Source organism: Amyelois transitella, chromosome 26 (genome assembly GCF_032362555.1).
Source record: "Amyelois transitella isolate CPQ chromosome 26, ilAmyTran1.1, whole genome shotgun sequence".
Lineage (NCBI taxonomy): Eukaryota > Metazoa > Arthropoda > Insecta > Lepidoptera > Pyralidae > Amyelois > Amyelois transitella.
Genome location: NC_083529.1, coordinates 2813945 through 2838494, shown reverse-complemented (window position 1 = coordinate 2838494; position 24550 = coordinate 2813945). Strand labels below are relative to the sequence as shown.

The 24550-nt window shown below is 34.7% G+C and overlaps 1 protein-coding gene across 1 annotated transcript in view; it reads left to right on the top strand.

Moving 5' to 3' along the window:
* Positions 1–7115, top strand: part of LOC132903422 (uncharacterized) — a 37459-nt gene extending 30344 nt beyond the window's left edge. The window contains exons 2-3 of the mRNA XM_060951723.1: positions 5925–6117; positions 7028–7115. Coding sequence (XP_060807706.1) covers positions 5925–6117; positions 7028–7115 — 281 coding nt within the window. The remainder of the gene's footprint in view (positions 1–5924; positions 6118–7027) is intronic.
* The last annotated feature ends 17435 nt before the right edge of the window (positions 7116–24550 follow it).

Here is a 24550-nt window from a genome sequence, read left to right as displayed (position 1 = left end):
AAAAGAGGCGTCATTTCATGTGTATTTTATGTACATACTGAAAAATACACAATCCACACGCATCAGCTTAATGAGCTGCTAGTGTGTTTAAAGTATATAATAATAATTATTTCAAAATTTTACATTTCCCGAAATACACCTCCGAATGAAAACACATTGGCGACTAGAGTTCTAAGTTCCATGCATATGCAATGCGCCGTACGGGTTGTGGAACGGATCAGAAATATCCGCATGTTTCGAATCCACCGATTTCCAGGTGGAATTTCTGACATCACGGCGAAAACCTTTGTGATGTAACACTGATCTTTACTTGCATTGAACATACATACATATAGTCACGTCTTTATCCTTTGCGGCGTAGACAAAATAGACAGTCTTGAAAAGGCTGATAGGCCAAGTTCAGCATTTTGGTTCAATTATAGAATTGAGATTAAAATATTGAATAGATATCCCAAGATTATAAGTCTATCACTTAGTCGCATTTTACGAAATCTATGGAGAAGAGTTATAGTGGTCCTTTTTTCTATTGGTGCCGGGAACCACATGGCACTATTACACTGCCACAAACTTCAATAGGTGAACTTAATGCTAATAGCTTTTCTCTACTATTCAACCTTTACAAAATGGCGATCATAATAACAGTTTATTTTACAGTTCTAACAAAAGTTAAATTTATTACACATATTAGATATTTATTATAAACTTGTCACAATTCGAATCTCAATTCTATCATTAAACCAAATAGCTGAACGTGCCAATCGGCCTTTTCAAAACTGTTGGCTCTGTCTACCTCTCACGGAATATAGACGTGATTATGTGTATATATGTGCATAAACATAAATAGTATAATACAGATATACACACACAAGTATAATTGTCATGTTTAAGAAATATTGAATCATTCCGCCCATTATTTTTTTAAGAGGGAATAATGTTTTTTCCTAAAATAGAATCCTGAAATGAGGAATATTTTAAAAAATATAATGAAATCCCTTGTAAACGCAAACTTACACTAGATATAATTAACTGATTACCGTCAAGATACCATGTTCGCTCCGGAAGTGACGTCATAGTCTAAGGAATCACAGTCAGAAATACCCAATAAATATAATATTAACTACGTACGTACGTCACGGGATTTTTCTTTTAGGCGATGGGTTAGTAATTAGTCTAGGCCTAGCAAATGTCACTATAGGTATTTCAATCTGAATTGCATCATTAAGCCATTGACTGAACGTGACCTTTTAATATTTTCAAGACTGCTGGCTCTGTCTACGTCATAAGGGATGAAGACGTGATTATATTTATGTAAAATAATTCTAAATTAAAGAAAAACATTCAATTTGGAATAGTCTAATTCAAAACTTTATGTTATTTGCTTTCTTACAAGTTGTACAAGCTTTGTTCTGTTGTACAAGTAAAAAATTATTTTATCAAGTTGTGATGCGTGCAAAAATCATTATCGACGGCACTGTAGAAAAATTCTATATTATTTTGTTTTAAATATAAGGATAAATCGTGCCGAATTCAGACAGTAATATTTTGGTGAATGACTACTATAGGTCAATTACTTTCATTTAGGTTTAAAATATTTTTTCAGTATTAAATCACGAACATAGAATACGAATCTTGATAATGACGTTTCAATTGAAAACTAATATGATTGCTCTAATGTGAATGCGATTTGACTTGATCTTGCTTAAAAATTTGTAAATAAAACTTTAATCCCCTCTCTTTTAATAGCTTTTTATTAAGATTCTGTTTACATTAGAAAAAGTTGCGGGCAACGGATAGTCAGTCATGAACCAGTTTGCAATAAATTATTTAAGTTTAAAGTATGCTGAAATAATTTAAAATATTTAAATTGAACCGGCTCCCGGACTAAGTTTCGCAGTCAGTGAGCAATCTAGGACAGGATGTAATATACAAGTAGTGGCAGTGATTAGCACACAGGTTGTGTAAGCAAAGCCGAGTGGACATTAGGAAAATTAATTACGATAGAGCTTAGGTAACGCCTATTTCAAAGGGAGGAAATGAATTTTCATTTTGTCGGATTATGTTACGACTTTTTTGCTAGACGTGATCTCATTACTTTGTAGTGGCTTTGCTTAGGTTTCCTTAAAATTTTTATTATCCCTTTTAGATGACAGTTTCTTACAACATAAGATTAAAAGAAGGCTGAGTCTTTTATATACAAGACTAGCGACCCGCCCCGGCTTCGTACGGGTGCAAAATTATAAATGTTATTATACATAAAAACCTTCCTCTTGAATCACTCTACCTGTTACAAAAAACCGCATCAAAATCCGTTGCGTAATTTTAAAGATTTAAGCATACAGACAAACAGACTAAAATAGCGACTTTGTTTTATACTATGTAGTGATATTCAATTACATCCGTGCCGTGTGGTACCCTGGACGAAAAGAAAAAAAGGACATCTCCATCTCTCATTCATATAGATATCGTAAAAGGCGACTAAGTGATAGGCTTTTAAACTTGTGATTCTTGTTTTAGGCCATGGGTTAGCAACCTGTCACTATTTGAATCTTGATTTTATCATTAAGCCAAACAGCCGAACGTGACCTCAGTCTTTTCAAGATTGTTGGCTCGACCCCGCAAGGGATATAGACGTGACATACATATAGTATGTATATTAAATTACATAAAGATTTTATTATATTGTGGCTACTGTGCAACTAGCAAAGGAAGAACCTTGCTCCTCTTCCCGCGCATATTGTAAAAGTCAATCAAAAGTCAAGATACTTTAATTCTTCTTTGAGGCGATGGACTAGCAACTTGCCCGTATTCCAATCTCAATCCTATCATTGAGCATTTCAGCCTTTTCGGAAATGTCGGCTCTGTCATACAGATATGATTATGTATGTATGTGTATCTACTCTTCTATCTTCGCATGCGGGAGACATTTATTTTGTTTGCAATTCTCTTGCAAATAGTTTGGATAGTTCTTAACTAGGTATAGTTATATATAAAGCGACGTTATATAAGTTTGTTGCCGTCCCGAAGGATAATAAATTGCACGTGAGATAGATGCAATCGGTGAACGCACGCAAAGGTCTCAGATTACTTGGTGGGCCCAGTCATAAGCGGCAGCGATTTATGTTAGTAAAAGTCACGTCTATATCCCTTGCGGGGTAGACAGAGCCAATAGGTTTGAAAAGGCTGAATGGCCACGTTCAGCTATTTGGCTTAATGATAGAATTGAGATTCAAATAGTGACAGGTTGCTAGCCCATCGCCTAAAAAAGAATCCCAAGTTTGTAAGCCTATTCCTTACTCGCCTTTAACGACATCCATGGGAAAGAGATGGAGTGGTCCTATTCTTTTTTGTATTGGTTCCGGGAACCACATGGCACATGTTAGTAAAAGAAAATTCAAAACGTCTTGTAAGTCTATATCGATAGATGCTAGTATTAACCAAATCGTCTTATTTAAAGTAGATTAGTATAGGTAGAAATGCTGTTGAATGTACTTAGGGCAAGATAGAAATGTGGTAGAAAAGATTTGATCGGATTAAAATCTCTTGATAAAACTAATCGTCAATTGTACCTTATCGTATGAACAAATAGACCTTATTTTGCAATAGATTTCCGTACTTGTGCATAACACAAAGTAGTTAGTAGGTATTTGATTCTGATCAAATCGAGGACGTTCCGGTAGGAGGTCAGGTCAAACGTACCCTTTACCGACGATTTTTCATAGAAACATCGATGAATGCGGCAAATGAAAAAAAAAATATTCTCTGCGCCGGGTGAAACCAGTATATGTATTCAGGATATGTATCGTGCCGAAAAACATACATAAATTGAATCATATATGTATTCAATTTATGTATCGTGGCATGTGTAGTCTCTGCCTTAACCCCCGGGAAAGAGGCTTGCTTTTATGTATATATGCAATTAGGTATTCTTTTTAGAGTTATTTGCTTTACGATATAAAAACGACGAGAATAGGACCTCACCATTTCGTTCCCATGAATGTCGTTAAAAGCGACTAAGGGATAGGATATATAAACTTAAGATTCTTAATTTAGACGTTGGGCTAACAAAGTGTCACTATTTGAATCTCAATCCTTTCACTAAGTCAAACAGCTGAATGAGGCGTAAAAATCTTTTCAAGACTGTTGGCTCTCTCTACCTCGCAAAGGATATAGACATGATCATATGTATGTATGTATATAAAAGAAATATTCCATGCTTTAAGCTCACTTTTGGGCCACCGAGTGCGCCTGGCACCATCACCGTTGGTCTAGTAATAGACCCACACTTTCAATATACTTCCATAATCTAATACTCGTTGCTCACGGCTCAGCGATGAGTTTATTGAGAAAATAGCCACCACTACATGAAGTTATTACTGGATAGTTCTTCCGTTGAATGAAATTTGATGTTGTTCTTCTTTTTAAGTAATTATTTTTATTTCTTAATCGTTTCCGCGGTTATTTCGGAAGTCCTCTCTTAGTGCACTCCTTTTTTATAATAATATCTTTATTCAATAAACATAATATAACAATTAACACAAATTAAGTCAATAATAAGTGCTAAATATAGTAATGCCTGAACTGGGTGAAAAATCTTATAACTTTAGCTATTACTACTATATGCCTCAATTCAAATATCTGCTTCGCTGACGTACTTACTGATATAATCAGTCCTCTGATATATCTGACTATCGTGGTCAAAATGCGAGCTCCTCTCCTCTGTAGAGAAGTAAGGATGTAATCATAAGAGGAAGAAGAAAATAGAAGAAGATTATACTCCTGGTAAACAGTTATGATTATGTCCTCACATCTTTGTAAAGGGACCCAGGGTCCGATTGTAACACGTTCTTCTTTTTGAATCTTAAATGGCTAACATACTTAATAATCTCAAGTTATTATTAGTTCCCATAATGTAGGTTGTCGCCTTCGCGGTTTTCTAAACGTGATCTTAAATGTGATGTTAGCAGGTTTGCTGACATCACATTTAAGATCACGTTTAGAAAAGGCAACTATGAACTAACATAACCTCTTTTTAGTGTGTGGTTAATCAAAACCTCTACCTCGAAATTAGTTCAAGTTTAATTGCTAGTAATAAAATCAATACGAAATTAAAAATTCAAATGACTAATGACTTTAGCGCAGATTTTTTATTTCTCGTAAATTTTACAGTTGTAAAGATGATTTCTCGTTTTTCATTGCATATTTTCGTTGGAACAATCATAATTTGCATAAGTAAGTCAATGATTACTTAAGAAAAGACTTGAGGAGTTCCACATTTAGTTATCAGCGGGTCTAGCCTGACCCGCGCGACGCCGTTTTTATAACGTTTTATGTCATAATAAAAAGCAATATAGTGATAGTTTAACGCGCGAAAAAACGCGTCTTCTTTGTCGCGTTTTATAGATTTCCCCATAATGATTTTCCTTATCATAGGAGTTAGTAATCAAGTAATGTAGGTAGTAACTCGGTCTTATCCCCAGCACACCAAACGCAGGGCACCAAATTGTAATACAAGAAACTTTCCAAAGTCGTCACACTGCAGCGCGGCAGCAGAGCAGTTTGAATGCAGGCCTACGTTTCAGTTTGATAACAACTTGGTGCGGGCCTTGAAAGACCTTAAATTATTATCAATGGCAGATAAACGTGACCAATACGAAACAAATGGTTTATCCGTTTTATACGGTAAATGACCACAATGGGCTTTGAACCTTAAAACGATTATGCCTTTTAGTCGAAAATCTTAGCTTCGCGACCAACGACACTCAAATATTTGAAGCGGAAAAAAAGACATTTTCTGTCTTATTTTGGAAAATTCTCTTTTAGAAGCCAAATTTCAGCTGTATCTAGTACCGAATTTATCACTAACACAAGTCAGTTCCTAAATAAATAGTTTTCGATCAATTAATTGATGAAGATATTTGTTCCAGTGTCATTCCTTCTAATTTCCGAAACTGATTGCCACATGGAGCCTCTTATCGACGACTTGCCGAAGATAGAAAACATGACGTGCACGTGTGAAAGAGTATACGTTCCTATTTGCGCTTCGGACAACAGGACTTACATAAATGAATGTTATTTCAACTGTATTAATCAGTATAACTTGAATATGACTATTATGTGGTAAGGATATAGGTATCACTTTTTATACATACATACATAAAATCACGCCTCTTACCCGGAGGGGTAGGCAGAGACTACCTCTTTCCACTTGCCACGATCTCTGCATACTTCCTTCGCTTCATCCACATTCATAACTCTCTTCATGCAAGCTCGGCGGTTTCGGGTACTTTTGACTTGACCCTTTACCAGGACGTCCTTAATTTGATCAAGATACGTTCGTCTAGGTCTTCCCACTCCGACCTTTCCCTCCACACTCTCCTTGTATATCTGCTTAGTCAACCTGTTTTCATTCATCCTCTCCACATGACCGAACCATCTCAACATACCTTTTTCTATTCCTGTAACTACATTACTTTTTTATCTCTCTTCTTTTTTCTTATGACGATAATTCCAGTTATTTTCTCACTTTTCTGGATAGAAGCCCGCGGTGCATGTTATGATCGTGATTCTGGTTTGGGTAAGTCATATTTTATACGAAGTTACGTACGTTTGCCCTCCACGTACAACCTTTGCAAGGAAACCTAAACCAATTTGGATTAAGCTGCACTAGATGTATGTGTAATTCCCTTAGTAGACTCTTAAGATATCCATGGGAAGAAGATGGTTCTATTCTTAAGTGCCGGACACCACATGGCATACCATTTTTCTTCCTTTATGTCTTTGCGTCTATTCCTGATTATTTTTTTGCCTGCCACCAAAAGGCAGATCTTCCGATATTGGATAAGTGTGTTTGATATACCTACCTGAAACCACAGCTTCGGAACTTCGTGCCCAAGATTTTATGCACGTTTTTTTTTATTAATATTATTTTAAACGCTATAACGGGTGTACAGTGCTCTTAGCCGTTTTCATAAAATACATCGTAAAGATTAACATATTTTTTTCAAAAAAACTCATCTTCATTTTTCAGGTATGGGCCCTGCGTCTCAACTAAATTTGATACAGTGGACTTAGATTACATAGCCCAGTATGACATTTACAAATATCCCTGGTCCTAAATTAATAAAAAATCATGTACATACAACACTACATTTTACTCTTACGCATTTGTGAAAGGTAGCCTAGAAGAAATTGCAAAAATACAAAAAGGTCGCCTTTTTTTAACATCAAATTTTTGTGATAAGGTTTGTTATGTATAATTGAATATATATAATTGAATATATTAATAATATGAATATGTTATCAAAATATTCTAAAATAAAACTAACCTAAACATTCTGTTTGTAACTATGCAACCACATTATTCCACCGTGCTGGGACAAAGGCCAATTATCCTATGAGCGTTATGCCAACTGTAGCCAAGGAGCAATTAGACTGAAATTAAGCAGAATATGTCTTTGTAGTTGAAATGCAATTAAGAAGTGTATAACATCTTCTTCCCTTTGATATCTCGATCACAACCTCACCCGGCTAGAGAGAGCCCGGGGTGCGCCTTTGTCCATGATTCTGGATCCTGGATTCTGACTTACCCATAAGTCAGCTCATCACGCATCAGCTTTTCCACGAACGGCTAACATTTTTATAGAAAGTTATTCATATCTATGAAAAATATATCTTTCTCACTATTTGTTTGTAAATAGACTTCTTTTATTAGAAATGAAAGAAAATAAATAGGTAGTTATAAAATTTCCTGAGGACTGATTTAATTTTAAGTAGATATCAAAATGTATTTATAGAATTGCAGTTGATTATTTTAAGTTTATAACTCCAACCATTGAAATAACAATGACATAGGTATACTAAATAATTTCCAATTTTGTCCAAATTAATGATATTTTGACTTCATGAAGATTATATCAGATATTTTAATAAAGATATATCGAAAAAGCACATGTTTTTCATAGAATCGTTATCTCAATAATTATATTAATTAAATTTACGCAAAATGCTTAAGTTACTAATTTGTATACGGTACTCATTTTATCAATATTTGGCCTTAATTAAATGTTATTTTTGAACTTTGTGTAATAAACCGTATTTTATTTAGCGTAATAATAACCGTATGCTTTCGAACTTTGGGAAGGTCAAGTTCAAGAGTACCCTTTACCGACAAACTTGCATGACGCGAAATAACTATACAAAGTTCGTAGCATGTGGAGTGATGGTAATCTTTACCTACCCGTCCGAGAAAGAGACGTGATTTAATGCTTTAAAAGTAAGTATACCTACTCTTTGAGGATGACATAGAGGTAAACTTTAAAAATATTCAAAACAAGTCACAATAGGTTGCAAAATCAAACCTCACTTTAACTTTTTAAGTTACGAGACCAAAACGCAAATTTAAATGAAACTGCACGCGTTCAGTCGGAACGGGTTCCTGCAAATGAACGAAAAAATCGCAATCATATTTCCGCGGGCCTTAGATCATAGTAAGAGGAAGATGAGGGTGATTCCTGCTCCCGTAGCGTGGCACGCGCGGTGCCGCTTTTATCGCGCGAAAACCTATCGCTATCCCTCTTCACGTCATAATGAAAAGCGAGATGCTACGAGGGTTTAATAAGAATAGGGATATCCAAAATTTTTACATCGCTGGACGATGTCAAAATTTTGTCATCAGGGTGAAAATAAGTTGAAAAAAAATTATGGAGGTGAGCGAGCAGTTAAAGTAAATAGTTATTTTTCTCCATCCTGATTCATCTCACATCTGGAGAGATACTCCTCTCCTTGGGTGTGCGCCCATTGATCAAGATCCAGGTTAGAATAAGTAATGTTTTTACACAAAGAGACCGCTGTCTGGCCTCCGCAATCTTTGAAACCGTCAAGAAACCAGTTGTCTGAAGATGCTCTGATCAGGTTTGCTCACGATGATCATTGTTACACATCCAGACGGGATCCATTTACATCGGAGGATCAACGGAAATTAAAAAAACGGCAGCCTGATTAGGTAAGTAAGAATCACGGTCCCGGCTCATCTCTTATTGTTAGGATGTAACCAAAACTAACGCCAGAAGGAAGAAATTCCACGTTTGCAGAATTTACCCTGGTCTTCTTGTATCGATTTTATGTTGATCACATTTTTAACTTATGTCAAAATATATTTCCGTTTTCCGTGATCTCAGTAGCATACAGTAATAAAAAGTAGACTTTTTGCTTGTGAGCGCTCGACGAACAGAAAACGTCGCACGACCAATACCGTACTTTTGATTTGAATCGTTTGTAGTCAGGGAAATTTTTATATCTAAGCATGAGAACAGTTAAATGTGAAGGAAACGAGACAGACTTATAAATATAATCATGCTTTGAGACATGTTTTTCGGTTCAATGACTTTATTTATCGAATTACGCTTAGCGTAATATCTTTTACACTCACCGTAAGGATTTCAAATATAATTAAGTACTTAAAATGAAATACACGATATTATGGATGTCAATTAAACATACTTTCTGCGTCGCAATATCATCTTACCCCTTATTGTTAAACTTATTTTTTCTTAAACATCTTCTGTGTTCCATCTCAATTTAATCCAATGACTAGCAGATATTACCTTCAGGAAGTAAGTGCACCTGATGTACATTTTGATTTCTAACTGATGCTGAAAACATCGTGAGGAAAGAATATTTAGGATGCGTAAACTATAATCCATTAAGGGTTAGGTTCCTTTTGTAATAGATTTAAGTACGCTTGACCTCAATCTGCGGGCCGGTAAGCAAGATGAGGCCTAAGGTGGTGCACGGATTGCGAAGGTTTCTCAAACCCAATTCAGCGTTAAAAGCGCACCTTAGGCGTCTCTCTTTACACGTGAGTATGTACTGATCTAAACAAGTAAGACGAAAATAGTTTAATAAATAAATAATTTCAAAAGTACTTGGCTGTTAGCACTACAGTGCACTTCCATATTGGGAGCGCTATTCGTATGCGTCTCTCGCGTGGAAATTCCAACTTTTCCGCGGCCAATTTTCCGCAGATTCCTACCCAGCGGACTTTTCTAATACCCCTAGGGTACATCCAAACATATGAAGACATCACACAAGCTATTTTCATCCTTATTTACAACGGTATAGAGGTCATGAAAAAAATAATGTTTTATTAACAACTTTATTTTCTAAGTCTACATCCCTCATCCCTTGACCTTAAAAGGGGTTAAAGCAGAGGTCGTATTAGACGCCTTTATAAAGACGGAATAACAAACTTATATGAGAAAAAGTTTTGCGAGACCCAAGTACAAATCAGATTTACAAATTCACTACTTTTGTTATACTAACCTTTAGCCGCGGCTTGTTACGTTAATTTAATTTTTGTTTAGATCTCTATTTGTCTTTCGTAATGGCACATATCTTAGAAGGTATTTATTAGTTTTTCTCTTCTAAACACTAAAAGCCATATGTTAGTGAATGAAAAATTGAGATTCAAAAGAAACAGGTTGCTAGTCAAATCCTAAAAGAAGAATTAATAACTTATTGACGTTTTACCAAATAAAATTTATTAACCTTGCTTTTTGTTCGATATTTCAAGGTTTCATCTTCCTGAATACCCCATAATTAATTTGATGACGTCCTACAAAGATATATTGATGACAAAAATTATACTTCCATAAAATTCGTTACATCTATTCTTACAGGCCCTAATGTCTATCTCCCATTAGTGATAAAAGCTGTATTTTATTTTACCAACCTCATTAGTGGTTGTATAATCTTCTTATGCGACTTAATAGCGTGACTTATTTTATAGAGTGACAGAATATAAACCTAGAGTATACATTAGCTAGTGTTGTTTATAAGAAGGCGATACAAGACAAAGGCGCTAACACACATCACATTATTAATTTGCTTTGCAAATTGATACTCCTATTTGGTTTTTTATCACACTCCTATCAATATATCTGATTGATCAAAGACAGAATTTCCCATAATTGATAATATTTCCTTCTTTTTAAACGGCCATAAACTTCTTTTTAAGAGCTAACTCTTGTCGGTGGCGTTAAGTGGAGTGTCCTCCGTTCATCTTTTTTCTCTGCAATTTATTACACTCTTAATTTATTAAAAATTAATTGGACGTACTTATTTCCATCGCTGCGTACTACAATCTAAAAACAAACAATAACAACATCATAACAATACCCCCTTGTAACAGAATAGTAATTATTTCGAAAACTCAAGCATACTAATCGGTTTTTAATTATGATTTAAACTGGTATAATTATCGTGTCCAAACTTTAGAATCACGAGCAGAAATATATAAAGCACAGAATGAATTATTCTTAGAATGTGGCTAAATTCAAATCAACAATAAAATATCACTTAATTTTTTATTTATTTAAAATTGATTGTACACAATACAAATGTATAACACAATATGCGGACTTATGCTTATTATATTGCTCTCGTTATTTGCATCATCAGTGTAATTGTATTTTAATTGTTAACATCTTTATCTAAAATGTGTATTTTTTTCAAGAGCTCAAATTATTCTTCAATTTAATTATATTTTCTCTCACTCTCTTTAAAAATCGTCTCCTGTAAGTGTTTACAGGACTCTTCTGCGTCCTCACTAATTTGTTATCAGGGGCCGGAATCGTTAACAGGTATATTAATCAAAAGCCTGTTAAAATCAACGAGTCGCCATTTTGTTAATGGCTGAAAGTTAATGTTACATAGAGCTTTGTTATAACTTTCAAAGTTATCAGTCATTATTATTTTACAAAATTATAATAGTAACGTGCATTAGCCATGTAAACTAGTTTTTCAGATGAACATACTCGTATTACCAGACAAAATCGCATTTAAAAACGAATTTCCCAATGTAAAAATGGACTAAACATAAAATCTAAGTTTTTCAAATTATTTATTGTATCACTTAGAAAACTCATTCGCAATTCAAAATACACAGAATAAATCAATTTCGTGAGATGGCGAGAGATATAAGAATAGTTCCGCTGTCCACCGGCTAGTTGGTCGGACGCCAACCGCTGCCACTGACAGTTCAATTTTCAGCATGTTCAGAATCACAATTATGTTTATTTTGTACTTACCCCGCTTCTCATTGGGGTTCAATCGAGATGCTCTTAGATTTTCAATTGGTTTGTTTATAAGCACTCTAATATGCCGCCGACTCCGCCAGAATAAAGTGATTAATCTCAGATTTAATATTTATATCTTTGTTGACAACGCAAAATGATTGAAATCCCTTTTTTCAAATTTATAAAACCCATACACATCACATCTTTATCCCATACGGGGTAGACTGCATCAACAGTTTTGACAAGACTAAAAGGTCATATTCAGTTGTATGTATTTCTTAATGATGGAATTTAAATTCAAATACCTAGTGACTGGTTGCTTACCCATCCCCTACAAAAATAATCCCAAGTTTGTTAGCCTTAGCCGTCTCTTATGTCATCCGTGGGAAATATGGAGTGGTTCCATACCAAAGTGCTGGGAACCATATGGCACTACATATATACTTAATATATATTATAATACCTCTTTCCCGAATACTACATCTTTCAACATTCAACAGTCCCTGCGTAACAATGTATGTTTACATTATTTATAATTAAATCCTTTAATTATCTGCCCTAAAAGAAGGTAATCCTAACTAATATTTATTATAAATATGAAAGTAAGTGAGAGTTATTTATTTTTCTTTGTTTGTTATCTCTGTTTGTTGTCTACTGAATTAATTTTATTTAAATATCACGTGTTGATTATATATCAAGAGTCTGGAGAAAAACATTAAGTACCTTTAATCCCGGTAAAAACTGTAGTGCTTGTGAGATCTGCATTATTTTATAGATTGCGGTAAATTCGTCGATTTTTTTAGGTGGCGTTTAATTCGTTGCTTCTTAAGGTGGTCTAATTTCGCCGCTTTCTTATAGACGGCGTTAAATTCGTCGCTTTTTATTCTACATACATACATATGGTCACGTCTATATTCCTTGCGGGGTAGACAGAGCCAACAATCTTGAAAAGACTAAATGGCCACATTCAGCTATTTGGCTTAATGATAGAATTGAGATTCGAATAGTGACAGGTTGCTAGCCCATCGCCTAAAAATCGCTTTTTCTAGATGGCGCTAAACTCAGACGGGCGAAGCTGCAGACAAAAGCTAGTCCTATATATGCTTCAACATTTCTCGGCTGGGCTCTACGACAGTGTATGTGCTTATAGACATCTCTAGTGCACTTTGCTTACTTGCCGGCCTTTTGATCCCACTGCACTGGAAATCCTTTTGCCTTGATAAGACTTCTCACTTTTGCTATGTTGTATTATAATGTTAATTTCTCCGGGAACATACATACATAAAATCACGACGTTAATTGCTTTTTCTCTCGTAAGTGAATGAAGATCTTCTCGTTAAGCATTTGCCCTAGAGGTGATTATATTTTATAGGTAAAGGTTTTATAACTCACGCCTCTGTCCTGGAGGGGTAGGCAGAGACCACCTCTTTCCACTTGCCACGGGAAATTTAACTATTTCTCCGGGAAATTTAACTTTATTAGTGAGATAATTTTAGTTGGTGTGTGTTTAAGTCACAAAGTGTTATGGCCGATACTATTATTGTAAAATTATTGTTTTTGCGTTGGCTTTAGTCTAAGATGTTTATAAAAACGTGTAAACATTTATAGAGCTGAACGTGGCCTTTTAGTCTTTTTCATGGACAGTTGAGTCTGTCTACCACGTAAGGAATAAAGCTGTGATTATATACATATGTATGTTCAAGTACTAGGTAAGTACTTCATTCTTAAATTACCAGATCATTCGTTTCATTTTTTTGCATAGTAAAATATATTAATGACAGCTATTGTCCACGAAATGAAAAATACGCTTTCTCCAGCGGGAAAAACTTCATATTTTTAAACCCTGCGAACGCTGTGCCGTTGATATATCGCGGAATTACACGTTATTTCGAGTTTAAAATATGAGTATTATCACGCCGCGTTTGTTTTCCACCATTCTGAATAAGCCCACAATTAATAAAAGTTTTTTTTTATATTTTTAACTGTAGCTTTACTGTACTTATTTTGTAATAGCTGTGCCCGCGACTTCGTCCGCGTGAAATAGTTATTTTGGGCATCATTGAAGCCCTCAAGGATGAATAATTTCCCCCGTTTCTTTTTCACATTTCCAGTATGTCTTCGCTCTTAATAGTTGCAGCGTGCTATATAGCTTAAAGCCTTCCTTGATAAATGGTCTATTTAATGCAAAAAATAATTTTTCAATTCGAACCAGTAGATTCTGAGATTAGCGCGTTCAAACAAACAAACAAACTCTTCAGCTTTATAATATTAGTATAGATATAGCCTAAAGCCTTCCTCGATAAATGGTCTATTCAACACAAAAAGAATTTTTCAATTCGAACCAGCAGTTCCTGAGATAAGCGCGATCAAACAAACAAACTCTTCAGCTTTATAATATTAGTATAGATTTCATTTTACGAATTAACGTAAACTTGAGGTTGACTCCAGATGAGCTAAGGCTTATAAAGAACAACTAGTGTTCGCCCGCAGTTTCGCTCGACTTTAATAAAAAAAAATGGTCTCGCGGGAATCTCGGGAAATTCTCTCTTAATGCACCCCTAGACCACCATAAATTACATACTAATTTTCAAATTTATAGGCCCTGCGGTTTGGGCTGGCGTCTTCTGTCAGTCAGTCATTAACTCTGTTCGCAATTACATACATACATAAAATCACGCCTCATTCCCGGAGGGTTAGACAGAGACTACATCTTTCCACTTGCCAAGATCTCTGCATACTTCCTTCGCTTCATCCACATTCATAATTACCTTTTAAATATTGATGACTAAAATTCGTTGGCTCATCTAAGTCAGTAATTTTCCCACGTGAGTATATCTCCCGGCGACAACTAGTTAAATGCTAAGGCTTATCAAGTAAACATGAATTAACTCAAATGTAGGTCTTAATTAATTAAGATTGCCTTTGACCTACTTAAATCAAAGGCTTTCTCAGTATTTCTGGATAAAAAGATGAGAGTCTTAAGATGTTTCTTTACAACTTTCTATTTTAAATAAGCGTAATTTTGAGCCAACTTACGCTGAGAAAAAATAAAAGTACAAGAACTTTTCATTGACTAAAAAATTTAGAAAATTTTATGTTTTCTAAAAGTTTTACTTTTTTGATTAGTCTATTCATCATTTACTTGATTTAAGGTTAATATTTTCTTTCTTAAAATACGAATATAAAGCTTAAGCCATCTTTTAGTCAGTTTTAACATGATAACTAAAGAAAACACAAACTTTCAACAATATCACTAGGCAAAAGAGCTGAACGTATTCTATCAGTCGTTGCAAGACTATTAACTCTTTCTACCCGCAAGCGATACAGACAGTTTTACATATAAACGTACATATAATTACATATGTATGTTTATATGTAAAACTGAGCTGTACAAAACAAGGTACCGGCAAGAATCACAGGAATAGTTTGAGGAATAGTTTTGAATGAGGTACAACAGTGCCGAACTATGTGCAGAGTACAAAGGGGAAACTTGTTGAATGTGCCAACACTCTGATTTGCTAATCTAAATTGCGATTTATACAGTAATTAGACGCCTTCTCAATGAAAACGTCCGCTTGTCTCTTATTCATTCATATGATCACATCTATATACCTTGCAGGGTAGACAGAGCCAGCAGTCTTGAAAGATTGATAGGCCACGTTCAGCTGTTTGGCTTAATGATAGAATTGTGATTCATATAGTGACAGGTTGGTAGGCTGTCGCCTAAAAGAAGAATTACAAATTTAAATAAGCCTATCCCTTAGTGACTTATTTACTTAATCTTAGTTCGAAACGAATTATTACCAAACATACTGTACGCCAGTTTATAAATGGTATAATTATAAGAAAGTAGGATTGACGATTCTCCATTTAATATAATTTCCTACAGTAATGAGATATGAGCTAATCACCTCGGCCATTAGTGTGTGCGTGATAAGAATCTGACGTGACAGGAATGGTTGTGGAAACGGACATCTATTCCGATTAACCCCCGGCTGGAAAAAGATGAGTGTTGCAGTCTCTGTGTGATAAGTAGAATTAATTTCGTAAACATTCTTTCTTTGTTAACTCGTGAACATTCTCATATTTTTTATGCTGGTCTAGTAGCAAAGAACGCAATAAATACGGGATAAATTATATAGATTGAGTTCGAAGCCTCAAAGTAAGTTCGAAACTTGTGTTACGAGATACTAACTCAACGATACTTTATTTTATAATAAATACTTATATAGATAAACATCCAAGACCCAGGCCAATCAGAAAAACTTCTTTTCTCATCATGCCCTGGCCGGGGTTCGAACATGGGACCTCCGGTGTCACAGACGAGCGCACTACCGCTGCGCCACAGAGGCCGCAATATGTGCTAGAGTGTGCCCAGGAGGCTGGATGTCATGTCAAATGGCAATACTGATTCACTGGGCCAGATAATTTCCATCCAGCTTTCCGGTCACGATATACCTTAATCAGCTTTTTCATCGATTGTAGAAAAGTCATGTCAAAAAGGCTAAACATACATACATATACATACTTACATATAATGACGTCTATAGCCCTGGCAGGGTAGACAGAGCCCGGCCTTTTAGTAATTTTCAAGACTGTTGGCTCTGACCACCCCGAAACTAGCAATACTTGGGAATTAATGCGGAAGCCAACTTCGAGGTTTGCATTCACAGCAATTTCTAGGAATACTATCTTAGCTGACGCTTAGTTCATTATATCTAAAACTGTTTGACGTATTTCTGAGAAATCTGTTCTGAAGTTTTGTCTGCATGTGAACAGAAACGTCAGCGGGTAGTAATATAAGAAAATATGCGGTAGTTTTAGGAAGGTAGCTGTTCTTGTGTGGTTTAGCAGGGAATAAATAAGCCCGCTACTTCTGATAATCTTTTCTCTGGCTGAAGTTTCATACACAATTTACAGGTTACCTGGAAGAGATCACTTTTAGTAATAAGGTCGACTTTGGCTACTATGTTTTTAAATATATACCATATTAGCCGTGACAGTTTAAATCGTTCTCTTTAAGATTAATACTGTCCTAAGATACTTTTCGTCGATGTGTTTTATTTTTAATTTAATGCCACCTATAAAAGAATACAGGTTTTTCGCATATCTCATGGGAAATAGAGATTTCACCGGGATGAAACATACACTATGTCTCCAGACTCTTTATTATATATCTATACTAATAGTTCGAATTGAAAAAAAATTGCGTTGAATAGACCATTTATCGAGGAAGGATTTAAGCTATATAACAGCAGGCTGCAACTATAAGGACCAAAGAAATAATGGAATATGTGAAAAAAACGGGGAAAATTATTCATCCTTGAGAGCTTCAATGATGCCCAAAATAATTATTCTATGCAGACGAAGTCGCGGGCACAGCTAGTACGTGATATTTCAAGAAGCTTAATTCAGAAAATAACCCGTGAAGAGGTTACAAACAAACAAATAAACTCACTTTCGCAATTAACCTGTCACTATTTGAATCTCAATTCTATCATTAAGCCAAATAGCTGAACGTGGCCATTCAGTCTATTCGAGACTGTTGGCTCTGTCTACCCCGCAAGGAATATAGACGTGACCATATGTATGTATGTATGCGCATTTAAAATATTAGTTGGAAATAAATACGCTTACCATGATCCTGGACAGACGAAGTCAGGTTTTTAAACATAGCGACTCCCGTCTGACCTCCAGAACCTTTGCAGGAGAACCTAGCCCGTGACGTAATTACATATCCAGTTTCCCGACCGCTAGCTACATTTAATTACAACAGACTTATTAATTAATTCAATCACCAGCATTATCACTAACATTGTCATACAAACACGTGCAGAATATGTAATTAAGACAATAATAGCGCAGAGTGATGGCGCTAACTATTAGGAGGTGCGTGATAAGAATTTGATAACAGTTTATTGCCTAGATGGGAATTTATTTATTTTCTAAATAGGATATACCCAAGGTATCAGATGGAAGAGATCCTACTATGGGTTAAACCTGCGGTTATCTTTATTAAAACTTAATGAAAACACAACCCAATTACTTGCCACAAATACTAACGCTATATACGCACCATTACGCTTCGAAGATTTTTCTCCGATGAAAATTTTAATAAACCAATAGGAATATTTAAAAATTGAACACAGTTTTCATTTCATAGAAAAAAAATAGGTTAAACAAACTTAACCAATTAAATACATTCCAGTGTTCCTTTTTTAAATTATTTTCGAATAAAATCTTCGTCCACGTTCCTACTAAGTGGTTCACGGGGCACTTTTAAATGTAAATTGAATTTAATTTAGAATATTGATTAGCTTGTTCACCGTAGATATGGTAATTTGTTCGTCGTCAGATTTCTTTTAGCAATTAAATGGAGATCTTTTTGTGAAAACCCTGACCTGATTGTTTATTTTGTAAATTTTCCTTCGCTTATTGAATTTTTAAAAATGAATTTACTTTTTATTTTAATGTTTTTTAGTCTAAGTGCTAGATTTATAAATATTTTTGTATATAAACTTACTTCCGCATTTATAAGGTTGGGATTGTGTTACAGGGTCTGTTCTTAAATGATATGAAGAATGTTAATATCTACACAAAAAAGAAATCGTTGTTCACTTTCAAAAATCAATAAGAAAAACTAAGTTCCTTCCAATAAATGGATCATAGATTTTAAAAAGAACATAATTTTTTCGCATAAAATCTCATGTAATAGGATCATAAATTTTCTGCGCTACAATTTTGTAATAATCTCGTTGTAGCAATTTAAAATTCAATTTGTCACTCATGACTCAGTTATTTATTTTAAAATGCAGTTTTAACTTGGCGTTTCAACTGCACTGAGCTAGATTATTCCAATTTATTTCATTTTACTAGATTTTACAACATACCTACATATTACATTCTAGTGTTAAATAAATTACGTAACGTTTAACTTCAAAATAATAAAAAATAAAGAAATTATATGGACAGATAAATTTGACCCGTGTTTATACATCTTTCTAATAGTAAATACTCCTAACAGAATATTAGACCGATTTTGATGTAATGTTATTTTCAAAAGTCCTGCTTGTCGTGCGGTTGATATCAGTAGGTTGGTTTAAAAGAGGGAGAGAAAACGAAAACTGAAAACGAGTCTAAGTTAGATATTTTTTAAAAATGTCCAAACGCATCTACCAATCAAATTGGGGCTAAATAACATTTTTTGTATGTATGTTAGTTATCACAACTTTGGAACCGTCTTGGTTTAATTTTGATGAAATTTAAAAAGTATGTAGGTATAATCTCTCGTTAATTAGATTTTTTAAGTTTACCAACAAGAGCAACAAAATGGGTAAAGTTCTTTTTTTTTTAGATTTTTTTTAAATACTAACATGAAAGTGAATAATTCTAGGCTAACATCACGCAGGGAAGACATAAAACCACTGCTGTTTTTGTAACACGGTAACCGTCGCATGATCGCTGAAAATAAATATTTTAGGGGCATCCTTGGCCGAAATGTCAGCCGCCTATCGTAAGGGTTTGAACTTAATGAGAGAGGCAGCGAAAGTTTATATACATATAATCACCTCTTTATCCCTTGCGGGGTAGACAGAGCCAACAGTATCGTAAATACTGATAGGCCAGATCAGCTGATAGAATTAAGATTCATATAAAGAGACAAGTTGCGAGCCCATCGCCTAAAAGAAGAATCCCTAGTTTATAAGAATATCCCTTAGTCGCTTTTTACGACATATGGGAAAGAAATGAAGTAGTCCTATTCTCTTTTCTATTGGTGCCGGGAACCACACGGCACGGAAGTTTATATAGATACAACCAAACAAGACAAACGCTGGTATTTTATCCTTTCTAAAATGGACCCTGAGGTCCGTTTATCAGACCACTAACATAAACCGTGATTAGATGGTTTTAGATCAGTCATGTAGTGACCATCATGATCGAAATGTTGACAATGAAAACTTACGTGCCGTATGGTTCCCGGCACTGTTGAATAGGACAATGCATCTTCCCGTGGAAGTCGTAAAAGACGACTGAGGGATAGCTGAGGTACAGGAGGACACTCACTTAGTACAAACTTTCATGATGGCAGCAAAGAAAAATATAAATGGTACCAGCGACGTCTCATCTCGTAAAATTATAAACATGTGTTTCTGTTTTTATGCCCACGTTAACTGTAAGGATAAAACTTGTGAAAGCAAACTGCTCGTAAAGGGAAATACTTTTTGATTTTCTCCATGTTTATGCTATCCTGGTATTCTATTTGAATTTACGGTCGGTAAACAATTCATTTTTTTTTATCGTTCCGCCGTAAAACGCTATGATTTTTCATACTTTTTGAAATAGAGTTCAGTAAAAATGAGTTCGTATTGGATATCGTATGTATGCCAGTTAGTATAGCAGCTTATTTTTTATTAGATTAAGTACATATAAAGATTTGATGAAAATTTTAGAACTCTTCAACCACTAACAGCCGTGCCGTATAATTATAAATTACTAGCTGTGCCCGCGAATTCGTCCGCATGGAATAGTTATTTTGGGAATCATTGAAGCCCTCTGGATAAATGAATAAAAAAAGAACGGAGAAAGATTTCCCCGTTTTTTTACATTTTCTAATATTTCTTCGCTCCTTATAGTTGCAGTGTGATGTTATATAGCCTAAAGCCTTCCTCGATAAATGTTGTATTCGCACAAAAATATTTTTTTCAATTCGAACAAGTTGTTCCTGAGATTAGCGCGTTCAAACAAACAAACTCTTCAGCTTTATAATATTAGTATAGATATAGGTATCAAAATTCTCATGGTATTAGATCAAGTTGTGTCCTCACCTCTCTGTACAGTAGCCTTAAGTCCGCCTTGAACCACGATTCTGGAGTATGTAAGTCAGGTTGTACACGAAGCGACTACCGTCTGACCTCCGCCACCTTATACGGGAACCCATGCATTTAACAAAATTGTAACTGAACGATTTCTGTACTTGAAGGACATACATACATATAATCACGTCAATATCCCTTGCGGGGTAGACAAGGCCAACAGTCTTTTAAAAAAATTAAAGGCCACGTTCAGCTGTTTGACTTATTGATAGAATAGGCTATTTTACACCATGTAAAAAAAAATATAAAAATGCACGTATCTTATAGATTTTGTAAAAAATAAAAGAAAAACATCGATCATTATTCATAAAACTGCAATATGGATTTTATAATTCAATTTAAAAAATCCTCTTTTTTAATCTGTTCTTCAAAAGTCGAAAACGCTATCCGCCATGTTGGGTACTGACGTGACGTCATACTTTTAGTAAACAAATATCGAATCGAAAACATATTGATGATGTCAGGCTCTGTTTATTTTGAAATTTTAAAATTTCTATCACGTTTTTGGGTTTTTACTCTTTAATAATTTAATAGAATCATGGAAGACGGTTTTGTGAAAGCAGACAATATAAATCTACCGAGGATTAATACGTTGATGGTTTCTCATTTTAATATCACTTGGCAGTGGAATCCACAATTTTTCTGGTGTTTTTATACTTGTATTCTTGCATTCAGGAACAAGACACCAACAATATGTATTGTAATTCATTATTACAAAAATCTTTTTACTTTAGTCTTACGTAGAGCCGTATTGTTTACTAAAAGTATGACGTCACGAGTCAAAACAGCATGGCGGATGGCGTTTTCGCGCGAAAATACAAAATCATAAATAATAAATCGTTTTTAGAGCACTTTTCGGCTTCAAAAAATTTTAATAAAAATTCTATAGGTATAACACAGTCTCAGGATTGATTTAAAACAGTTTTCAAAAAAGAGTGTAATAGCCTATTAAGATTCAAATAGTAACAGGGTAGCCCATCGCCTAAAATAAGAATTCAAAGCATATAAGCCTATCCCTTATTCGACTTTAACGACATCCATGGAGAAGAGATGGAGTGGTTCTATTCTATTTTCTATAAGTGCCTAGAACCACACGGCACACTTGAAAGACATTACCAAAAAATTGATATCTGTATTGACCAAGAGAAGCTAAAACCTGTCTGTATATTTGTACTCGCATCAGGCATAAACTAGTGCTGCTTTTTGAATGCGGTATCCTAAAATCTGCTTCACTTGGTCAAACTTGTGTACAAAAATTTATCCCCCATCCCTCTAAGGAGAGAACAATTTGTGTCAGCATTTTTTATTTTATGGCAGAAGAAATCACTGACAATAGCTAGTAACTATTTGATAAAAAGACGCCATAGAAAGACAGACGCATATTCATAACAACATCGTCATCTTTCCTCAACATATCATGTTTTCGTCGAGTGAAATGCGAATATCAAAGAAACATGAAAGGTCCTTGGCGACAACACGTCAAAGGGCAAAACGTCTAAGGGTCGTTCCATATGTAATGTTGCGAATACAGCGCCATCTGGCTTGCAATCAATCAAACACATACATACATATAGTCACGTCTATATCCCTTACGGTATAGACAGAGTCCCGAAAAGACTGAATGGCCACGTTCAGCTGCTCGGCTTAATGATGGAATTGAGATCCAAATAGTGACAGTTTGCTAGCCCATCGCCTAAAAAAAGGATCGCAATTTTATAAGCCTATCCCTTAGTCGCCTTTACGACATCCATGGGAAAGAGATGGAATGGTCCTATTCTTTTTTGTATTGGTGCCGGGAACAACACGGCATCAATCAAGCAATATCTATCAATGTACATAAAGACAAATTATACATATTTACTAAATGACGCCGCCCTTGTAACACGATTTTTTGTTTTACGCGGGCAAATTCGCTGGTGTACTCTAGTATATATATGTACTCTAGTATATGTATGTATATATAACGCTTGCGTTTATGACTAGATGACTGATGAAAACAAAAGCCGACACTTCCCTGTGGAGAGCACTTAAAGGGGCTATCCCAAAATTCCTATTTGAATTGCAATGAACGGGATTATTTTTTAATAAATTACTAAGGCGTAAATTATGAATCAAATAATATCAAAATTCTCAGTATATATAAAAGCAATAAAATTATCAATTTCAAGCAATGTTTCAGATACGAAGTAAGTATAATAAATGTATGGACAGACCTTTACCTTATATAAAGAAATATGTACTACAAAAAACAGCTATTACAAAGCTTGATTCGGATTTCCGGGATCTAAATATAATTTTCCTTATACTGAACCAATAAATTTTAGAGAGTTTTATTATATTACTCCACTATTTTTCAGTCAGAACATAATGCGTCAATAACTTTCCGTGATTAGCGCACATACAGACATGAATAAAAAATCATTTTTTTTATTCATTATTATTATGAAAAATTTCGGAAAAAATCACTTCTTTGGGTTTCACAGCATGACGTCGAATAAAGTTTATACTTAAAACTAAGTTTATTATCTCTTCCAAGGCGCCGCCAGTGCAGACCAAGCGGTAACAAACTACACTGTTGGTACAATAACGAAAAATTTCTGAAAGAATTTATTATTGAAAAAGTATTATTGCATGTAATTTCAATTGTAAGTGGAGCTTAAAGTGGAAGCTTTCATCTCTTTATAACCGAAAATATCATCTTCACAGGAAACCGGATCTTTGAGCCGCGAAGTCCCATTGTTATTACAAAGGACATTCATCAATTCGTAAAATTACAGAACAAATAAGACAATTCAGAGTGCTTTCATAACGTACCTTAAATTAAAACAAGGAGAACAAAACGAGATAAAGTTACACGGTAAATTATAACATTCAGTTCTACCTGTCTTTCTCATGCAGCTTATTAACATAACACAAGATCTTTCGGAAGGAGTGAGACGGAAATTTCTAAAGGCGGCCCATTATCAAATCGTGCGATATGTTTGCCGAGTCGAATGATGTTTTGAGCGTATTACTTTCGCCCGTTTGTTCGATATAAATGGTTTGGCGGATTCCGTTTGATGTGGTTTCTGAATCTTTGCCTTTAATCACAGCCAATATTTATGGTAAGAAAATCTGTTTGTTTGTTTTCAGCTGAACGTGGCCTTCGATTTTGGACTGTTGGCTCTGTCTATAAGGGTTAAAGATGAGATGTTCAATTACAATTAAAAGGGAACAAAGACATTAACGTTCAGGTAAAGTCATTTCGCCATTAAATCAATAAAAACCATCTCAGTTATTATTCAAAGCACTTTAACAAATGTGGTTCTATGTACGTACTTAAAATAGTATTTATTTTAATGTGCTGACTAACGCTTCAGCATAATCTATTATAATTGGCTACCTACTTATTAATAAACCGCCTTGAAAATTGTCTCCTATTTACCGCACCTATAACTCCTGCCTACAGGATTTATATTGATTAACTTTATAAATTTAATATTAAAGGCGACTAAAGAAATTAGACCCAAGATCATAAGCGTTTATTATTAACTTGGGACTTTAATTGAGCTAGCAACCTGTCTCTATTTAAATATTGAGTTCATCATTGTGCATTATGCCACA